General features: G+C 40.9%; 1 protein-coding gene across 6 annotated transcripts in view; it reads left to right on the forward strand.

Annotated features, from left to right (window-relative positions):
• COLEC10 (collectin subfamily member 10) overlaps nucleotides 1-20,174 on the forward strand; it is a 407,385-nt gene that overhangs the window by 376,028 nt on the left and 11,183 nt on the right. For 5 of the 6 annotated variants that reach the window (XM_072949642.1, XM_072949643.1, XM_072949644.1 and 2 more), the window contains 2 exons: nucleotides 14,891-14,962; nucleotides 16,332-16,403. In XM_072949642.1, the coding sequence (XP_072805743.1) occupies nucleotides 14,891-14,962; nucleotides 16,332-16,403 (144 nt within the window). Of the gene's footprint in view, nucleotides 1-9,603; nucleotides 9,710-14,890; nucleotides 14,963-16,331; nucleotides 16,404-20,174 lie in introns of those variants that run through there. The other variant, XM_072949645.1, reaches the window with a different exon arrangement.

Raw genomic sequence — 20,174 nt, forward strand, 5'->3', positions numbered from 1 at the left:
AGAGAAGGAAACTAAACACAGTGTTCTCGCATGTGACCCCCTTCTGAAGGTCATTTATTTGACATATCACCCTGGGATGTGTGTATGTGCAAAACATTACAATATTGGTTGCAGTCAAAAGTAGCTTACATGGTGTTGTCCTGCCTGGCCTGAGATGAACAAATATCTCAAAAAAGATTTTGACATTCAGAGCCAACAGCTATGACAAAGTCCTCTCTCTCATCAGCCCACATGCTGAGTGGCCAAATGACAGCACGACCGAAAGGAAGAGGCCCATATGTCCACTGGGGAGTTGGGAGATGGAGCGAGGCAGCGAGAGTGACAAGATGCTCTGGACCGAAATGAAAATCCCCAAAGAGACTGGGAGACGTTAATCTACCACAGAGTCTCTGGTATAGATTTGTCAGTGTCGGTCTAGCATTGAAGTGCGAGGCTGGACGAGGCCACCAGTGATCTTGGGGCGAAGCCAGTACTAGACCATAGACGCGGACCCAATATACTGAAATAAAGCTCACACAGAGTTTACAAAGGCAAGGGATGCTTTCCTAGATTATGGTACTCCTAAGGTGACATTATATTTTTTATTAAAATGGGCAATTTTTGATGAATTTTTTGTCTCCTGATGATCAAGGGAAGCCATACCTTGTTGGTATTATTCTAATGTCGCCCAACCATACTCACATGGAACTTTTTTCTATTCCCTGTTCCTGACTCACATTTTAGCTCCGAACAAACGAGCATGTGCAAAACTAAAATGTCCAGCATCCATGGCTGCACAGGTGTTCCTGCATCTGCCTAAGAAGTTTTTATTACTGGGCTCTGGGTCTACCAGAAGGCATCAGCCCACTGCCTGCTCTCCTCTTCCTGTCTTACTCTTTGGAATTAGAAATGTGGGTCGGGGTGGGAGGTTAGGGCACAGTCCTTTGCCCTGTGAAAAAGCATCATGAGTGTGACAAAGTTGTTGACTCAATTTTCTCATCAGTAGAGACCTAGTCTTGGAGCAGGGGTGTCCAATGGAGGAGGAACTGAATATTATTCTACCTCCTTTTAGGCAAGTAGGATTGTTCTTTTAATAAGGTAGAATACAGAATTATTTTCCCTATTCTAGCCCTAATGGCTTCCATGTAATGATAAAGACCCTGGTTCTTGTCCTACCTGAAAGACAAGTTTGCAGTCCGGAGACGGTGCATTGTATAGCGAAAGATTTCAAAGATTTATTCAAAAGAAAGGGTAAGTGCACTCCCAAGAATGGGAAGCTGGCTGATGCAAGGGAGAAAAAGGCGGTTTCTGTCTCTCCTTTCTCTCATACCCTTGCCTAGAGGTGGTCCCTTGATTGATTGACGACTCTTGTCCCTGGAGTACTTAGTCATGTTTGGCCCCTTTGCACATGTCCTTGCCCATGGGGTACAAAGGAAAACCTTATTGGCGGTGGGGATGGGGCGGGATACCTAAACTGCAGTGTTAATTATAATACAATGAACATTGGTCATGTCCAGTTAAGTCCTTTCTGCTACCGCACGGTTGTGGCTGTCGGGTTTTAACCAGCATTTTTGTTTTGTTTTGTTTTTTGCTGGCACTCATTTAGAAGAAGTAAAGCCCCTTTAAGCTGGAGGCGGGCATAACGCCATCTTCCCGACCATCCTCCGTCTCCTCCACCTGCCTGCCTGGTGCCCCCACTTACCTAACTACCTAACGGAAAGCCATTATGCTTTGTTTCACTGTATCTTGGGTTTTCTTTTTTCTTCTTTTTCTCTCTCTTTCTTTCTTTTTCTCAGTTTTCAGTGCTATTTTGTAGAAGTTGTGATGTTTATCAAGTCTGATCAGCCAAATGATAATTTATGCCAGAGGAGCCAATGGAAGTTTTTGAGTAGGAGGATGATATGATTAAGCTTGTTTTTCAGGCAGATAAGTTTCTTGGAAAGGTTGACGTTAGACTGAAGGATGTGAGAAGCTTCTGGTGGGACATGAATTAAAAACAATCCCTAAATTAGGGCTGTTGGGAGAGGGAGAAGGGAGTGTATTAGAGACATATTTCAGAAGCAAAATTGTCAGATTATAATAAGTCCCAAACTCTGTTTGAGCTACCTGTGGACTTCCAGATGGAAAAGTCCAGAAGACAGTTGAAAATAGAGATCACAAATATTTTTTAGGCATTTCTTCTCTATGGAAGCCAATCACATGACCGTTTGTTTTTATATTTCATCTTATTTAGTGATTGTCATCCAAGAGGGCTGCCTTTCTCGTAGCTAGCTGGGATATCCAAGGATCAGGATGTTCATTTACATAAAAGCATGGTTATGATTATCATTTAATAACAGCGCTACTCTTTTTCTTCAAATTTGTCTCTGGTCCACTTTGTACTGAAAGGAATCTTTGACAGAACATTGTATGTTACATCAGTAGAGTGTGGTAAATGTTTCAGTGCCAGAGCACAAATCTCTGTGCAGAAGTACATCTCGGCCAGGGTGTGGCAAATCCATACAGCCAAGGCGTGAGCTACAAGAGGCATTGCTTCCCCTTGGCCTCTTCTTTGCATCCCTCTCATTTCTAGTGGCTAGAATTTCTGTTGGACGCTACTGTCATCATGTAATATTTCTCGAGCACCCACTGCCTTCCGGGTACCGTGTGCCCTTTATATATATTACCACATTTACTCCTCTCAACAACACGGGGGGGAAGATATTCCACTATTGTGATTGAGTAATGAGGAAACTGAGGCTGAAAGAATTGAAGTGGGTTGCCAAGGGCTCACAGCCAGTGAGTGAGGGAGCCAGGACTTGAACCAAGCACTCAGATCCCAGATGCCCTGGGCTTAACCCCTGCATTGCGCCAATCAGTCCAGACAGATGGGGTTCCTCCCCCCCTTGCATTTGTTGCTACTGACTTGGCTGTGAACGCATTTTAATAACGAATGATATGTGCAGATAGGAGAAAACCTGCCCCCTAAGCTTAATGGGGTCTTTTTCATCAAGTGCAATGTGAGTTGTTGTTGATTTCCTACCTGTTATTCAGACATGTGGTGACTGCAGAAGACTTGCAGGTTCCAAACAGGAATTCTTTTTAATCCAAATAGGCCTGAAAACAAAGAGTAGGTGCTTTGTAATTCAGGTAGGAAAGATTGTAGGATTCTTGAAATTCTCACTTTTCTTTGCAAGGTTGCACAGGAATGACGTGAAGGGGGAATGAGTTTTATGAGGCCCTGGAATTGATGGGACACGATAAAGGGGTTGTTTTGACATCATAGCCATGTGTATCAACAACCTGGCTTGGGCCATAGTAAGCATTAGATGTTATCATTATAACATGGTATTATTGTGGGGGAGGGTATAGCTCAAATGATAGAGCACATACTTAGCATGCACGAGGTCCTGGGTTCAATCCCCAGTACCTCCATTAAAGAAGAAAACTAATAATAAGTAAATAGACCTAGTGACCCCTCCCATGGTATTATTGTTAGATGTTAGTCACAGTATATGTATCTCTTTACGTATTGTACTTCTTTGCATTTGTGTAGCATATTAATGTTGAAAAAACACCTCTATGTATTTCCTTATTTGATATGTTGTCTTGTCCTCTGAGAAGAGAGCAGCCTAGGTGAGTCAAAGCCCTGTCTTCTTTCCCTTCCATCACTGATCTTTCCAAAGGCTCAGCTTGTTTGACTCCAACAGAACACACAGTAATTTCCCTTTGTAACACTCATGACATTTATGGTGCCTCCCGGACTTTCAGGCTTAGATCATGTCCTGTCTGAGATAGTGGTGTATCCCTAGGATCCAACACAGGACTTGGTAGCTGGTAGAAACTCAGTAAATATTTGTTCGAGGAATGAATGAGCGAGCAAATGGTGAAGTCTTGAGCAGCTCTTGAGAACAAAGTGTGGAATGTCTGCTCTTATCACAAGGAACTTACACTCTAAAGTTAAATAACAATGCATTTTTAACTAATACTTCAAGGCAGCAATTAGAAAGTAGTAACAAGGAACCAGATGGTGAATTACCAAGGAAATAATTCTGTCAATAAATACAGACAATTAAGAATTTAATTTGCGACAAGACTCATGGGCAGGATTTATAAAAAGAGAAAGGGCCATGGTTCCTTTGTATTATTTACGATTTATTTTTTAAATTGCATGAGTAATTCAGGTTTGTTGTAACTCATAATATGCATAAATATGCATAAAATAAAGATGTACAGTGAGAAAGCTAATGATCTTTCTTTTCACTGTGATTCTTCCATTTCCAGATCCAATTCTCTCATGTAACCATCACTCATAAGTTGGTATGAACACTTTTCTCTATATTTGCTCAGTTTCTTTGTTGCTTCTTCTAAATGGGATCATATGCAAATAATTCTCCAAGAGACATTCTTTACATAATATAACACAGAGATCACCCCTTATTCAGAGATCAGTCTCTAACTCATCAGTTTTAGTAGCTGCATAATATTTCTCATAATTTCATCAGTCTCACTGATGATAAACTTTCAGATTGTTTATGGTTTTTGATTTTGACACTACAAGGAGACATTATCGTGTATACATTTATTCTTAGAGTTATTCCCATAAAATAGGCTCTCTAAGGTAAAATAGAGTGTATGGATTTTTTTTATTTTAATCATTATTGACAGATTATTTTCTAGACATGTTGTGGCAATTTATGTTGCCAAAAGCAATGACTGAGTGCTTTCTGTATCTTTGGCAGCTTCAGATGCAATTAACCTTTTTAAATTATTACTAAACCTGATGGCAAAATATGATACAGACATTTATACATATATATGTTTTTCTGACTAACAGTGAATCTGGGCATTTTCATCTATCATTTATTGTCTATATTTTTAGATTATCTTTTGACTTTATGTGTTGTCTTTTTTGCAAAGCAATTTGCAAAAGCTTTTTGTATGTTAAAAATATTAATTTTTTTTAGGTCTTAGTGTATGATTTTTTTCCTTGTCTATTGTGTATTTGTTGATAAACTTTGTATATTTATGTGTCATCTTTTATCATATAAACACTTCTAATTTCTCCTATGGTCATTTATGTCTTTTATTTTTTATAACTTTTTTTCAGAGGAGATGAATTTCAGACAGAGAGAAAACCACATGCGTTTCAATGGAGGCATGAATTGAAAGACATTTTAATAAACAGTGAATAAACCATTTGGGCAGGAATAGATGGTTATGCAGGTCAATGTCAGAAAAGAATGCCAGAAAGTTCCACTGATGCCAGACTGTGGAAGTCCAAACGCTGGACTAATTAGTTTGGACTTGGCCTAGAAACACAGAGCTGAAATGTTTTGAATGGGGCAGTTTTGTAATGAGAATGTGATTTTATAAAGATTAGTTTGCAAGATGGTTTGAAAAAGTGAAGTTCAGATCAAAAGAAACCAGTTATTTCAGTAGCTCTTTATTGAAGATGCTACTCGAGGCAGCTGAAGTCACCTGGGAGTAAAACACCCTGAAGCCCGTGTAGGGATCACATACGAGGACCAGGGGCTAGTCTGTGAGGACGGGAAGAGGTCAAATAATGGCAGTAGAGATCGAAGGAAAACCAAAGGATGGACGTGAGGGAAAAATAAGAATCAAGATGGGAATTAGGAGGGAGGAAGAGTCCAAACCACTTAGGGTATTGAGCCTGGGAGACTGGAGCGTGACAGTGACACTGGGAGATGGGCAAATTAGGAGAGGAAACTAAAACATGGGGTGGAGGGAACAGCAGAGACAGAGACTTGTGGGCAGATCTTACTTGACTCCCAAGGGGGTTGCATCCTGATAAACCCTTCGTAAGTTGAAAATGCATTTAATACACCAACACTTACATTAGCCTACAGTTGGGCAAAACCATCTTCTTAAAAATAGTGGGGAGGGGATAGGTTAGTGGTAGAGTGCGTGCTCAGTGTGCACGAGGTCCTAGGTTGAGTCACCCAGTATTCCCATTAAGAAAAAAAAAATAATGAAGTGTTGAATAGCTCAAGTAACTTATTGAATATTGTAGTGAAAGTGAACAGAATTGTTGTTTGGCTAGAGAATGGTTGTCAGTGCGCGATCGCGTGGCTGACTGGGAGCTCGCTGTCGCTGCCCGGCATCTAGAGAGAGTAACGTACTACATGTGTCTAGCCTACCAAAAGACCGAAATTCAAAACTGGAAGTTCAGTTTCTGCTGAATGTGTATCACGTTTGCACCATCGTCAAAAAATTGTGAAGTCAACCCATCGTGAACTGGGGACTGTCTGTGTTAGCCCGGGTTGCCTTACTCGTCTGTAAGCCATCACCGCAGACATCCCAGCAGGCTGAAGTCAATTCATTAATCAGCCATTACTGAGACTGACATTTCAATCAATTCCTAATTAATTTGACCGTATTTTCATTAAGCTCACATTGATCCATCTTGTCTTTAAGGATGTTATTCCTTTTATTTTGAAGCCTTTGTTGAGAAAGCACCTACCGCATCTGAGACCCTGTGCCAAAGACTAGGAACACGAAGAAAATAGGATAGCTTCCCTGACCTGTCGCATCCTCTGTGATGCAGTGCGGTGGATGCTATGAAGTACCATGGGACTTCCCTTCAGAGAATGAGATTAATCCTGAATGCTAAAGAGGGAGATGGGGGCAGGAAAGTCTGTGTGGAGAAGACTCTTGGGTAGAGGAGGTAACGCAAGAGCTGGACCTATTAGGTGCATGGAGTGGGACAGAGGATAAAAATCCACATGAATTTTATTGATGAGAACATTTTAGCATTGGCCCGCCCTAATATAGTGACAAATTTGTATTTTAGCTAATTTTCCTTTGCACTTACCTTGAGATATAAGTTTATTCTGTTGGAGCCTAAGGCAAGTGATCCCATTTACTTCTTCCTGAGAAGGACTAGGGGAGAGTTTCAGGTGCGGATAGAGTTAGATGTTTTCCCCTTTGTGCTCCCATAACTGCTACTCTTTCACCATTTATTACAGTAATCACATGTTTACATGCTCCTTCCTTTCTGAAGTCTTGATCTCCTAGTAGGAAGACCCTCCTTCCCCTGAGCAGTGTCTAGTAGTTATATTAGTGTGGAAACTTGTGTTTGCGAGAGTAAGAATCCAAAAACAAACCAAACGCAAACTGGATAATCAAACAAACAGAAAGAAGGGGGAATTTATAGACTCATGTAACAGGGAGGGATTCAGCCTGAGCCATATCCAGGCTCAAGTGATGTTGTTTAAAAATCAAACACACCTTGGTTCTGCTTTCCTCTATAATGACTTCATTTTAAAGACGCTTCTTCCTTCGTGATGATAAAATAGATTCAAATACTTCAACAATAGTCTATCTTCTGTGCAACCCCTGCAGAAAGAGCAGATCTCCATTTCTGAAACTTATAACTGCTTGAGTTATGGAGGAGACATCTACAAGGTGAGATTTACTGGCTCTTACTGGACCACATGTCCATTGCTGACCCCGTTACTGTGCAGAATGTTCAAACCACGGGGACTGAGAATAAGCAAGTGTTGTTTCCTATGAAGAGTCGTGGGGATGTCACCAGAAGCTCAGGGAGGGGACACCAGGTGGGTGAAAGTAACAGATGCCCACTATACACTCAGTCATGTTTAGTGGATTAATGAGTGCACACTCAGTGCATGGGGCTCCTCCATACACTTTGCCATCCTTAATATCATTTAATATTCGAGTAACTCCATGAGAAAAGTATGACTACCTCAATTTTCCAGGGTAGGAAATTGAAGCAGAGAGGGTAATTATTTAGTATAAGATTAAAGAGCTGTCAGGTAGAGATTTAGGGTTTGAGCCTAGGTCTCTGTGACTATCACTTAGTTGAGGCTGCCATAACAAAATACTACAAACTAGGTGGCTTAAACAACAGAAGTGCATCGTCTTACAGTTCTGGAGACTGGAAGTCCAAGGACAAAGAGTTGGCAGATTTGGTCTCTCTTAGCCAAGCCCTCTATCCTGGGCTTGCCGGTGGCTGTCTTCTCGCTGTGTCCTTATGTGGCCTTTTCAGGGATGTGTGCCCGCACCCCTCATCTCCCTTTGTGTGTCCAAATTTTCTCTTCTTCTAAGGGCACCAGTCAGATTGGATTAAGACCATTCTAAAGGCCATAATTTAACCTAACCACCTTTCTAAAGGCCTTACCTCCAAATACAGTCGCATTCTGAAGTACTGGGGGTAGGGCTTCACCATACGGATTTTGGGGAGAAGATACAATTCAGCCTGTAGCAGCCTGTAAAACTCCCCTTTTGTCCACTGCACCACGCTTCTGGAGGAAACTTGAATGAGGATCCTGTCGGTCATTCAGCTTGTATAGACCTATGGTTCTGAAGGCTGCATCCCTTGGTAAATTTCACCTGGTTGCGAGCTGCTATCTTCTGTATAAAATTCTCCCTGGGACATCTTTTCCCCTTAAAGGCATGCAGTTTCCTGTGGACTAAGATGAACGTGGTTTTTCCGTAACCACGCCCCTACTGCAGGACAGGAATAAACAGTATTTTGCGAATGCTTTCAACATGTTAGGAAAGCTCTTGATTGTTTTGCAAGAATAGTCTTCTTACTTGCACATTCGTCGTATCTAGATGAGGGAGTGTTAGGGAAGAATCTCAGGAAAATCTTTCAGAGGACCTCTGCCCTACTGCCATGCTTTTACTAACCATGGAGAAATATACTCTTGTTTATTGTTCTTAAGCAAGGTTGATCAAGGTCTGGGTTTTCTCTATCCACAGAAACGCTGCCTTACGGCCATGAAGATGACAAGTGTAATGTTTACAAACCGTTTTTCATTTAGAAATCATGCTTGCTCAATTTTCATGCTTTCATTAAATGAAGGATGAAGAAAATTGCCCCTCAGGGTCTCAAACAAAGAAAGAGTGCTGTGATGAAATGTCACCATGGGTGTGTCACCTCTCTACACTGTTCACCCAATGCCACCTTTGGGGGACCGGTAAGCCATGCCTGGTTTTAAATTAAAGATACTTCTCTGTTGGTGCCTATTAACCAAGTGATCGGTGCCAGTTCTAGGGGATCAGACCATTTAGACAGTTAAAAGAATCCCGCCCTCAGGCAACGGGCAGGAGCTGTGTAAGTAAGACTAGGCACACAGCTTGGCAGTGTATCTGACAAGGAGTAAGGAAGGGAGAAACTGTATTATTGGTTTTTTCCCCTTTGCTTGCAATTTTCATCCCAAAGTTATTAAAATGAATCAAAGTACCATGTGTCTCAGAGTAAGGAAACAGCCCTCCTCGTGGGGACTAAATCTGGAGGTCCTCTAGTTATTTCCAATTACAGATAAAACAGAGACTCTGAAAGGTTAAATATTGCACCGAAGTTCCCAAAGCTGGAATGTGATATAATTAGGACTCGAATGCAGGATATGTAAGAATGGAGCCTGTGGGCTTCATCAGTATATTATCCCAGCTTCCCAGGAACTACTGTCTTCCGTGCATGACCAATGGAAATTTGTCTTCTTCCCATCACTCCAGTCATGGCAGTTTCTTGATCTATTAGTAGTCCTTTCGGAAGGTAAAATGAAATTACTTGTCATTAATTGTCTTCAGAGAACCTTAGTTTACTCCTCTGATTTCTTTTCTTTCTAAGTAATCACCTCTTTTTTTTTTTGTTAGATTATGTACAACACAGCAGTATGGTCTCAAGATAAAAGAGATTAAAAAACCCTATGAAGGGTTTTAGCAAATTTGACGTAAGCAAATCCCTGCAGCCCATTAAAAAGTAAGATTGATATAATGATATTTTATTTACATAGGAGAATGCACTTACCTTTTAGAGAAACTTGCTAAAGTATTTGAGAAATATATGTTACGATGTCTATAATTTACTTTTTAAAAAAATCAGTTAAAAGTAAATAGATGAAGCAATGACAACTTGTTAATTGTTAAAACTCAGTAATGAGTGAATATTTACTTATCTATCTTTAATTGTGTGAAAACTTTTGTAGCAAAGAGTAAAAAATGCATAGTCAAGTAAGAAAGTAAGTGATGATGATAGGCTAAGGATTGTAGTGAATACAAAGGAAGGTTCAAAAGAGATGACCTTTCTGGTGGTGATGATGAGGATAATGGCCATCATCATGATCCTTTCTACACCTCCCTTCTACTCTCATTAAAACAAGAATAGATGACTTTACAAAGCACCGAAAAGGGTGCTGAACACTTCTCAGGCCTGGTCTCCTTTAGTCCCCGACAATCCTATGAAGTAAGGATTTTCCCCTCCATGTTATGGATGGAACTGAGACTCAGAGAAATGATATGACTTGCTCCAGAGCTCTTTTCAGCTGTGCAGGGCACTTATTTTGCCTTAGGGAGAGCTGTGTGGATGTGACCGAGGAACGGGGAACGTATGGGGAGGCAGATGAAGGCACAGAAGGGCCATTAAACAGGGTGAACAGAGAAAAGGCAAACGATAGCAGGTCCCAGGAAGGCTCATATGTTTCAGTGAAATAATCGGAATGTGATTGGGGAAGGAAAAGTACTGGGCGGTGGTCCAGTTTGTGACCTTGCTAGTATATCTCGTATAGAGGAGAGGTTTGGGAAATAATTGATACAACTATTAAAATGTCCAATAATGAAGATGCAATCAGAAAGAAGGTGTGACTAGGGCTGGGGGGTACATTTTTAGGCAGGGGTCTGGCCTCATTGATAAAGCACACCAAACCACCTGTCCCACTCAACTCCAAAGCAGGCCAGGAGAAGGGCTATGAACACCTTCCCCAGTCCGTAAGATTATTTTGGCAGTGGGAAAAGTATGGCTTCCAGTTGAATTTTCTCCAGCATTTCCAAAACCAACTCACCGATTTTTAATAATTACTTCCTTTGAGCAGGGGGTAATGACCTGGGCTCAGCTATTTCATTTCAAACTAGAATTTAATTTTAAAAGACTTTTTGCTTGTTGGGGGAAAAAAAAAAGTCATACCTAAGAAGAATTGGTCAACTGTGTGCTCTGCTGGAGTTCTGCTGGAGAGATTATCACAGCAGGCTGGTGGCCTGGGGGGGTCTGAAACAAATCATTTTTGTAAAATTGAAATTAGTTCATTACAGTCGATAGCTTTTCATTTAATTTTGAAATGTAAGTGGCTATTTTTAAAAGAAGGAAAGGAACTCTAAATTGGCCTACTAATCCAATGAAAGATTGCCAAGAGGATAAAAGCAGACAACTGTGAGCCATACGGGGGTCCTTTCCAAAGCTTGCTTTTATGCCTCTCTTCTGTTCTCATTAAAGCAAGTCCCAAAGATCAAATGAAACTGGGACCCAAGCTGAAGGCAAGGGTACAAGTTGTTTACTTCATCTCTGCCAGCAGCCCTCTCATCACCAGGCTGGGACTCAGACACACACATCAGAAGAATAATAATCCTATTTTCGCCCTCCCAGGTCTCCATCAGGAGCCACCAGGGAGCAGCAGATGACTAAGTCACTCATCTGGCTGCTTCCAGTTGGATATTTGCTTGAAAATGAATGGGAAAGCTCATGAGAAGGGAGAGAGAAAAAATAATCATGGCACCAGTGACTCCCATTAGTGTGGATTTATGATTCCATAAGTGCTTCAGATCAAGTGCCTGCATTTGCTCTTGCCTTTTGGTGAGTGCGATGTGCGTCTTTGGTCCCATCATGCAGAACAGCAATCCCAAAACCCAGAAATGCCCAAACAGAAATTTGTTCCCCGTCACACACCTTGTGGAGAACGTGGGCTGTGAAGGCATTTTCCCTGGCTTGAATTCTGGCTTTATTACTTACAAGCTATGTGACCTTGGGAAATTATTTAACCTCTATCAGACCCCATGTTCTCATCTGTTAAATGGAATTGAGAATGGTATCCATCTCAAAGGCTGTTGTGGGGCTCGAATGGTAAGATGCATGTCAGGTACTAGGAACCCTTTTGGCACTTAGTATTCAATAAACACTATCATTATATTTGTAAAATGTTTAATGGCTCATAAAATATATCCAGCTCAACCATATATATTAAGCACCAGAACCAAACACTGCTTAGTTCCCGGGATGGGAGAATAAATCACTCATGACCCCAGTTACCTCTCAGGTCACAGATGAGCATAAGAGATGGCCCAGATAAGGAGACTCACCCAGAAGAAAGTGGTATTTTAAACCATGAAGGTAATTAGTGGGAGAATTTAGCCCAGCCTGAGAGTATCAGAGAGCATCCTGAAGGAAATACTTTTCTTCTTTCTTTCTTTTTAAAAAAAAGGTTATCTTTTATTTATTTTTTTGTTGATTTTTTAATTTATCTATTTTATTATTATTATTTTTTTGTTAGAGGCCCTGGGGATTGAACCCAGGGCCTCGTGTGTCGTAGGCATGCACTCTACCACTGAGCTCTACCCTCCCCCCCACCACGGGGAATACTTTTTTAATTTTACCTTTTCCAAAATTCTCTGAACAAAGTATTAATTTCATTCATTCTACAAATGAGTGAAACAAGGCCCAAGGTCAAGGACTTCCCAAGGTCCCTCAGCTCATGAGTGGCAAAACCAGGTCTCAGTTATCCCAAATGACCTCAAGGATATATTCCCTAGAAATTAAGTCATTGAGTTATTGAGCTGATTTTTTTTTCTTCTCCACTATCTTTCTTGTTCAAAAAGGAACAAAAACTCATTTTCCCCCTGCATTTTCCCTTTTCTCCCACAAAAATCTGGCACAGTGCCACATTCTAGAAAATCCACAATCTGCTGAGAGTCACAGAATCCTAGAATGGAGGGGACGGTTGTTTGCTGGTAGGGATCTGGAGGGGCAGAGACATACATATTGTTGAGTCCTAGTTAGACTACTCACAAGCTCTATGACAATAGGGTAGCAACTTAACCTCGGAGAGTCTCAGTTTTTCCATCCATAAAATGGAGCAGTAAGTTTCCTCCTCTTTAGAGCTGCTATAGTGATGACGTTAGCCCAGTGCTGGTACACGTTACAACTGCTCAATAAACAGTCACTAATCGCTCTAGCTGCAGAAATGCCACCTAGTTCATCCACTTTACCCCACTCATCAGATCACACAAATCATCGGCGCACTGTTTTGTTTTGAAAGCCATCCCCAGAGGGAGATTCTGAAGCTTCACGTGTGAAGGGTTTCACTGCTTGACTAAGGTCATAACCTGGAAATCCAGCTGTTCTATACTTTGCTGTGCTTGCATTTACAACATTAACATTCTGCTCTTAAAAAATAAAAAATTGAGAATGGCTGGTCTTGCTTTTTCTGGATAAATGAATTAACATGTCAGCATTCTCTCTCCCAAACTAAACTAATCCCAGAAATTGCATGTTTGTCTTTAGAAGACCACTGTTACCTACCACTTTCCACCGGTACCGAACAGGACTCCTTCACGTCCTGAGACGGCGGTGGTGATAACGCGGGTAGCTGGTCTTAATAATACTGTGTGTTGTGCTCTTTATTTTCAAAGCACGTTCGCTTACTTACCTTGTTGATCCTAATACAGCTGGGAGAGCTCGGGAGGTCGGGATGAGGATGAGGAAACCGCAGTGTCAGTGAGAGAACAGCAGCCACCGTGGCTAAGCACTGATTAAGTTCCAGGTCTTCGATGCCTGTTAATCATATTTAAACTTCTTAAGAGCCTTCTTTAGTAGGTGTTACTAGTTCAATTTACAGGAGAGGAGGATGAGACTCAGAAAGGGAAGTCACATATCCAGCTTTCTCCAGATACTGAACGGTGGAGTGGGGAAGGTCCAGAGCTATCTGACTCCAAAGCCAGTAAGCTCAATCGCTAACTTATGGAAATTTGCTTACCCCATCAGTGATTGACACGACCATAAAATCCAGGATTCCTGATTCACAGTCCAGGATACCTTCCATCAAACCACTCCTTCAGTCCATCATGACTGGGCGAGTTGCTGGAGCTCGACCCACCTATGACTAAAATATTCGCTGCTCACATAGAACTGCTTTGCCGCTGTTCCCCATCCCTAAAAAAGCTTCTGGGCTTTTCTTCCAGGTCCATGCCTATGACTTTGGGGCTCCCAGGCATGCAGTCAAAGAGGAATAAATAAATATATATATATATGTTTGTTATATATTTATATAATTTACATAGATCATGTAAATTTATGTTTGTATTACATATCTCTGCACACAGTGCATGGATATACATGTATATAGTTGCATATACATGCACACACTTCCAGAACTTGCCGGATTCTCTGGCCAGAACAAAGATTTATCAGCTCAAACAGACTTCTCAGGGATTTACCAGCAAGGATATTTCTTTAAATATAGAGTTGGATGTGTGTTGGTTTGCAATTTGGGGAATTTCCTGAGTGAAATCTGAAATCAGGCCCCATATGCAGAAGGTCAGGGGAGACTGAAGAAAGAAGCAGACCACTCCAGACTGGTAGGTGGCAGGTGTAATAAGCAAGGGGAGTTTACTTACAAGGGTCTGGAGTGCCCGCCTCCAATCAAGGCAAGGAGATCTCTGCACCCGCCCACCAGAATCTTACAGGTTGGTGCAGATGCCTTAACTGAGTTTGGTAATGCGCTCAGCCCAGACGGTCTCAACACCGTACTCTCTCAAGGGTGCATCCTTGAAATAGCTTGGGGTTTGGGAATGGTGGATGGAACACACATTCCAAGGGCTAGAGAAAGGGTGAGGAGCCTTTGATCGCCAGGGTCTAGCTTGCTGGTCAACTGGTGGTCACATCCTTTTGATGACCTCATCCAACAATGTGGAGAAAAGTGAAAGAGAAAAGACACTCGGAGTTTCTTCTCTTTCCCTGAGTGTCCGTCCACGTGGGCCTAGGTGCAGACTCACATCTGAGTTTTAAAGCAAGCATTAAGCTGAGGGATGGGTTCCAGCCATGTTCAGCTTCTCCTGCGGAGTCCGTGCTTATGTTATCATTTGAGCTGCTCCACTCATTCATTTTCCATTTCAAAAGGAGATGACGGTGAGAAAGGAGATCCAGGAGAGGAAGGAAAGCATGGCAAAGTGGGACGCATGGGGCCCAAAGGTAGGTAACAAGATATGGCTGTGACATTGTAAGTTTCAAAATGCTCTTCTGTCTCTCTACCAGACTTCCTTGGACCTTAGCAGCTTTCATAACAGCCTCTGTCCCCAAGATCCATGAAATGCATTTCAGCTATGAATTTACTCACCACCAGAGAGTTCCTGTGAGATTGCCTGTCAGCAAGACTCAGACACAGTTCTCAAGCTGCATCCTTAGGGCTGGCGTGAGTGAGACACCCTGGGACCTCTAGGGAACAGCAGTCTCTGGGAATATCAGAGAAACCGTGAGTTTTAGAAATGCAGCTGTGTTCATCGCTGTGTCTCCCCTCTGAAAACATGATAAGCAACTCTGGCTGGCTGGCTTCAAGGTGAGGCGGAAAATAAGAAAGAACAGAAAGAGGTGTCTGATCCATTGATTTCCTCACCTTTCTCCAAGCTCTCTTGGCAAATGGTGGCGTTTATATGGGAGGAACGGGAGCAAAGAAAGTGAGAATCACTCAAAGGGAATGTTTTTACTCACAAAGCCGAGACTGTGCCTCGCGAAAATATAGCTTCTGGATTGCAATGTGTAAGCATGTGTCTTCCAAGCACTAGAAATATTCCCTGCCAACTGCTACAAGGGGTGGCCTGAGAACACTGATTTTAAAACCTTTAGTAATTAAAGAGAAGAAAAGACCCACAGGCCTTTGAGACCTCAGTTTGAGAAACACTGATTTAAACTCTTCTTATTCTTTAAATATGAACAATCAATTGCAGAATTATTCTCACAAATATATACCTTTATAACTGGTAAATTTTTTTTTAGATAATCATAGATTAAAAATGAAAATTAGTAACAAGTTTGTGAACTCAGCGATCTCTGATTATATATATATTTTTGGATAAAAACTTGGTGGGACAATCTCTGATGTCCCTTTGATTACTAGGTATTACAATTGTATGTCCCTTCCCTTTTAAAACATGGCTAATATAGGCAGATTTTTTTTTAAATAGAGAGGAAATAGAATCCCAGAGTGAAGCCAAAGTGGATTTCGAGAGGAACACAATTAGAATACAATGCAAGAATTCTTTCACTCAGCCCCTTATCTGACCTTTAGATTGAACGTCCTCTGCTAGAGTTCTTTAGGAAATAGTGCATCTGTAAGCATTTTAATATCATCAGGCCCAGGACTGTCACACTCACCCACATTTTAACTTTAATACATCCATTTAATGCTATTAAAATAGCAAATAAAGCCTAGGATGTATATTACATACCACGGATAGAAGGATGCGCTTTTGGTATTTCCTTCCAGTGAATATTGTATGTTAGGCACATCATTACAGGGAAGACAAAACCTTAGGATACAAAGATGATATGCTTTGTTTTTCAGGAATTAAGGGAGATCTGGGTGATATCGGAGACCAGGGCAACATTGGCAAGACTGGGCCCATTGGCAAGAAGGGTAAGCCACACTTTACTGTTCTCCAGTAGCAATTTAAAGCAAGTCGAACCTAGCCTTGATTTATTTTGAGATGTTCTGTAGCATGAAAATAACCCCTTTTCTTTCTTTTAAAATACAAGTTTTCTCTTCCTTTATTTCCTGGCTGTTTCTTCCATACGTAAGCAATGTGACTTTTAAAAAAAGACCTTGAGCAAAGTTAAACTGAAATTCAGGGACAGATTCAAACATAAAGTTCAGTTAGGCTCTGTGTAGAACTCTCTCCTGGGATTTACTAGTCATAATCCTTTATACAAGGAAAATGGGTGTCATGACCGTGAAGCATGCTCAGCTGGAGGAAACCATTATTCGTAAAACTCAAGGTAGTAGAGAACAGTATAATATTCTTTTTTATTTTCAGTGGAATAATAATCATTCCGTGTCTGGGATCTATTAGCAAGGTGAGAACTTGAAGTGTATATATACACATCGTTTTGTTTTCAGTCACATCCTGACCCTGCACATTCCTGCTTTAGTTTTATGAAACAGAGGCAGCCGCCTGCATGTCTTCTTCCGTATGGTCTGGCACTGATTCAAAAGCACTCATCTCCATCAAATCATCTTCTGTTAATTCCTCTGGTGTGATATCCACTAGCTCTTTAATTTCTCCAGGATCCATATCTTGAAACCCTTCGCCCCCTGCCCGATTTTTTTTTTTTTTTGCCACATTCAGTCTCTTTCCTGATTTCCTTGATTGGCTCTGTTATAAATCCTATGAAGTCGTGCACAACATCTTGGACAGTTTTCTCCGGCAGGAGTTTACTGTTTCAGCTTGATGGTTTTCATGGCTTTTTCTATAGCAACGATGGCATCTTCGGTGGTGTACTCCTTCCAGGCTTTCATGATGTTTTCTCTGTCGGCTTCTCTTCCATAGCACTGACAACCTTTTCCATACAGTACCGTGTATAATGAGCCTGAGAGGTCCGTATGACACCGATCTAGAGGCTGAATTAGAGATGTTGTGTTTAGGGGCAAGTAGATGCCTTTGGTGTTGAACTCATAGGGTTCTGGGTGGCCAGGGGCATTTGTCCAATATCGAAAGAACTTTCACAGGCCGTCCCTTTCTGTCAGGGTACCTCCTGACTTCAGGGACAAGCATGATGGAACCAGCCCAGAAGAAGGTCTGTCACTGTCCAGGCCTTCTTGCTCTACAACCAAAACACTGATGGCTGGTGTCTACCTTTCCCCTCACGGCTTGGAGGTTAGCGGCTTTATAGGTAAGGTTACTCCTGACCACAAGCCCGACTGCGTTTGCACAAAATGGTAGAGTTGGTCCACCCCTTCCTACCTTAAACCCTGGTGCTCACTTCTCTTCCTTACTAATCAACATCCTTTGTGGAATTTTTTTCCAGAATAGGGCACTTCTGTCTGCATAAAAATCCTGTTCGAGGGGGGAGGGTATAGCTCAAGTGGTAGATCGCATGTTAGCATGCATGAGGTCTCGGGTTCAATCCCCAGTACCTGCTCTAAAAATAAATAAATAAATAAATACTAAACCTAATTACCCCCCCCCGCCAAAAAATAAATAAACTTAATGATTTTTTTAATGGCGTCTGGGAACTCATCTGCTGACTCTCCATCAGCAGAAGCTGCTTCTCTTGTTAGTGAGATTTTTAAAGCCAAACCGCTTTCTAAAAGTCTCAAACCATTCTTTGCTGGCATTCAATTCTCCAGCTTTAAGTCCTCACTTTTCTTTTACTTTGTCATATGGTGACTTCACTTTTTCTCAAATCATATTAGGATCTATGGGTGTGCCTTTCTTATAGAAATCCTGCACCCACATAAATTCTGCATTTTCAATATGAGACAAAAAGGTATTCCTCAAAAAGTGCAAGGTTTTCTTACCTGCCGGTATAGCTGTAGCAACAGCTTCACAAATTTCCTTTTCTGTCCTGCACTGGATTCTTTTATCTTGAAATGGCGGGCAATCCCAGCTGCAGACTTCAATCTACAGTACATATCAAGCAATTCAGATTTGTCTTGCAGTGTCCTGGCTCTTCTCTGCCTATTGGGAGCACTGCCAGCATCACTAGTGGCACCTTGTATGGGCCACATGGTGTTTGTTACTCAAGGTTTACAGTATGGCACTGAACACGATGAAAAATATGGGAGAACTGCTAGTGATCATTTTTTACTTGGATAAACAGTTTACTTGAACATACGAACTGCTCACTTGATTTATGCAAAGATGACAATTTTTGGAAATGGAAAATGAGTCACCTATCAATAAACAGTGCTAGATCAATTGGATGTTCATGAATGCAGCCAGACATATGCAATACGTAATATATGAAAAAAAAAAGAATTAGAGGGGCACAAAATTCAATTTTGAATTAAAATATTATCATTTTTAGTGAATTTTGTAATGTGGTACTTGACTACTTTTAAAATTTAATGATTTCGTTTTATTTCTTTTCTTGTAATAAGTATTCATGTTTGTAAGTACTTCTCCATCTGCTATTTGGTTTTATATTTTTTTTAAAGAAGGCGCCTCAAATTGTATAAGCTTCAGATAAAATGCATCATGGATCTTCCCCTGGCTGTATCAGACTCATTTAACAAAAGGTTAAAGTTGTGGCCAGAGTAGGGGATGCTGGACTTCAAAATGTCTGGGATGCAACTATGTCATATAAGGTTAAGATCTCAAGTATTGCCCCAGAGATGAGCAGAAGTGGAAGGGGAGGCTAAGTCACTGCCATGAACACATTCAGAATTCAAGACCTTTATTTTTCAATGACTTTCCTAGATTTAGATGTGCCAAATCCAAATGAGACTCCAGCCAGGAGAGCTGGAGTTAATGATCTTGAACCAAGTCTTAATCCTTTCTTAGAATAAGACGAGGTAATTTTGGAAGGGAGAGGGGAGGATGACAGAGACAAGGATTTTAGTGTGATTTTCTGAACCTCAAAACGGATGAACTTTCAAATATTGGAGAAGTAACAGTCTGGAAATGATAGGGTTAACTAACCTTGTCTTCTCCAGGCCAATTCGTTAGTCGAGCTCAGGTGCCTATTCACCTAGAGACACCTCCATCACTTTACTTGTTCTCATGGTTTATTAGCTTGTCTGTTTCACCCACTAGGCTGTGAATTTCTGGAGGAAACATATGGATGAAAGATGTATCAGGCCTATTTGTTTAAATAAATATAAGCTTTACGTGAGGACCCTACTTTTATATCATTTTTTGTAATGTCTATTATACTGTGGAAACTTTCTAAACATTTGTTGCGTTATTTTTTTTTAATATTTTTTATTGATTCATAATCATTTTACAGTGTTGTGTCAAATTCCAGTTGTTGCGTTATTGATGAAAAAATAAAAGATAAAATATTTTATTTCCTATGATGTGGCCCTCTTTTCTATTCTTTATTTCTATAAATACCACTTTCTCTTAACATCAGTTTTCACCATTGGCTGAGATATTTTTTTTCTGCTCCAGAGATATGCCATCAAAATTTATGATCAAGTCCTGGAATTTCAAAAAAAAAAATGGAGGTTCAGTGTTCTGGCTCACCTGGATTAATTTCATTTTTAATCTGTACTTTGAAATTTATTGTTCTCATTTTGTCATTGGCCCTTCTAAATTTTTCACTGACTCAGATTAATCTCAACTTTCTGGGCTGACCTTAATGTTGTCACTTGAATGGATAAGGTAGCTTTCTGGATGTCAATATTTCATTTCAGGAATAAGAAAGAATGATTTAGTATAGGTAAATTCAATCTCATAGCAAAATA

This window comes from Vicugna pacos, chromosome 25 (assembly GCF_048564905.1).
Source record: "Vicugna pacos chromosome 25, VicPac4, whole genome shotgun sequence".
In the NCBI taxonomy this organism is placed as follows: Eukaryota; Metazoa; Chordata; class Mammalia; order Artiodactyla; family Camelidae; genus Vicugna; species Vicugna pacos.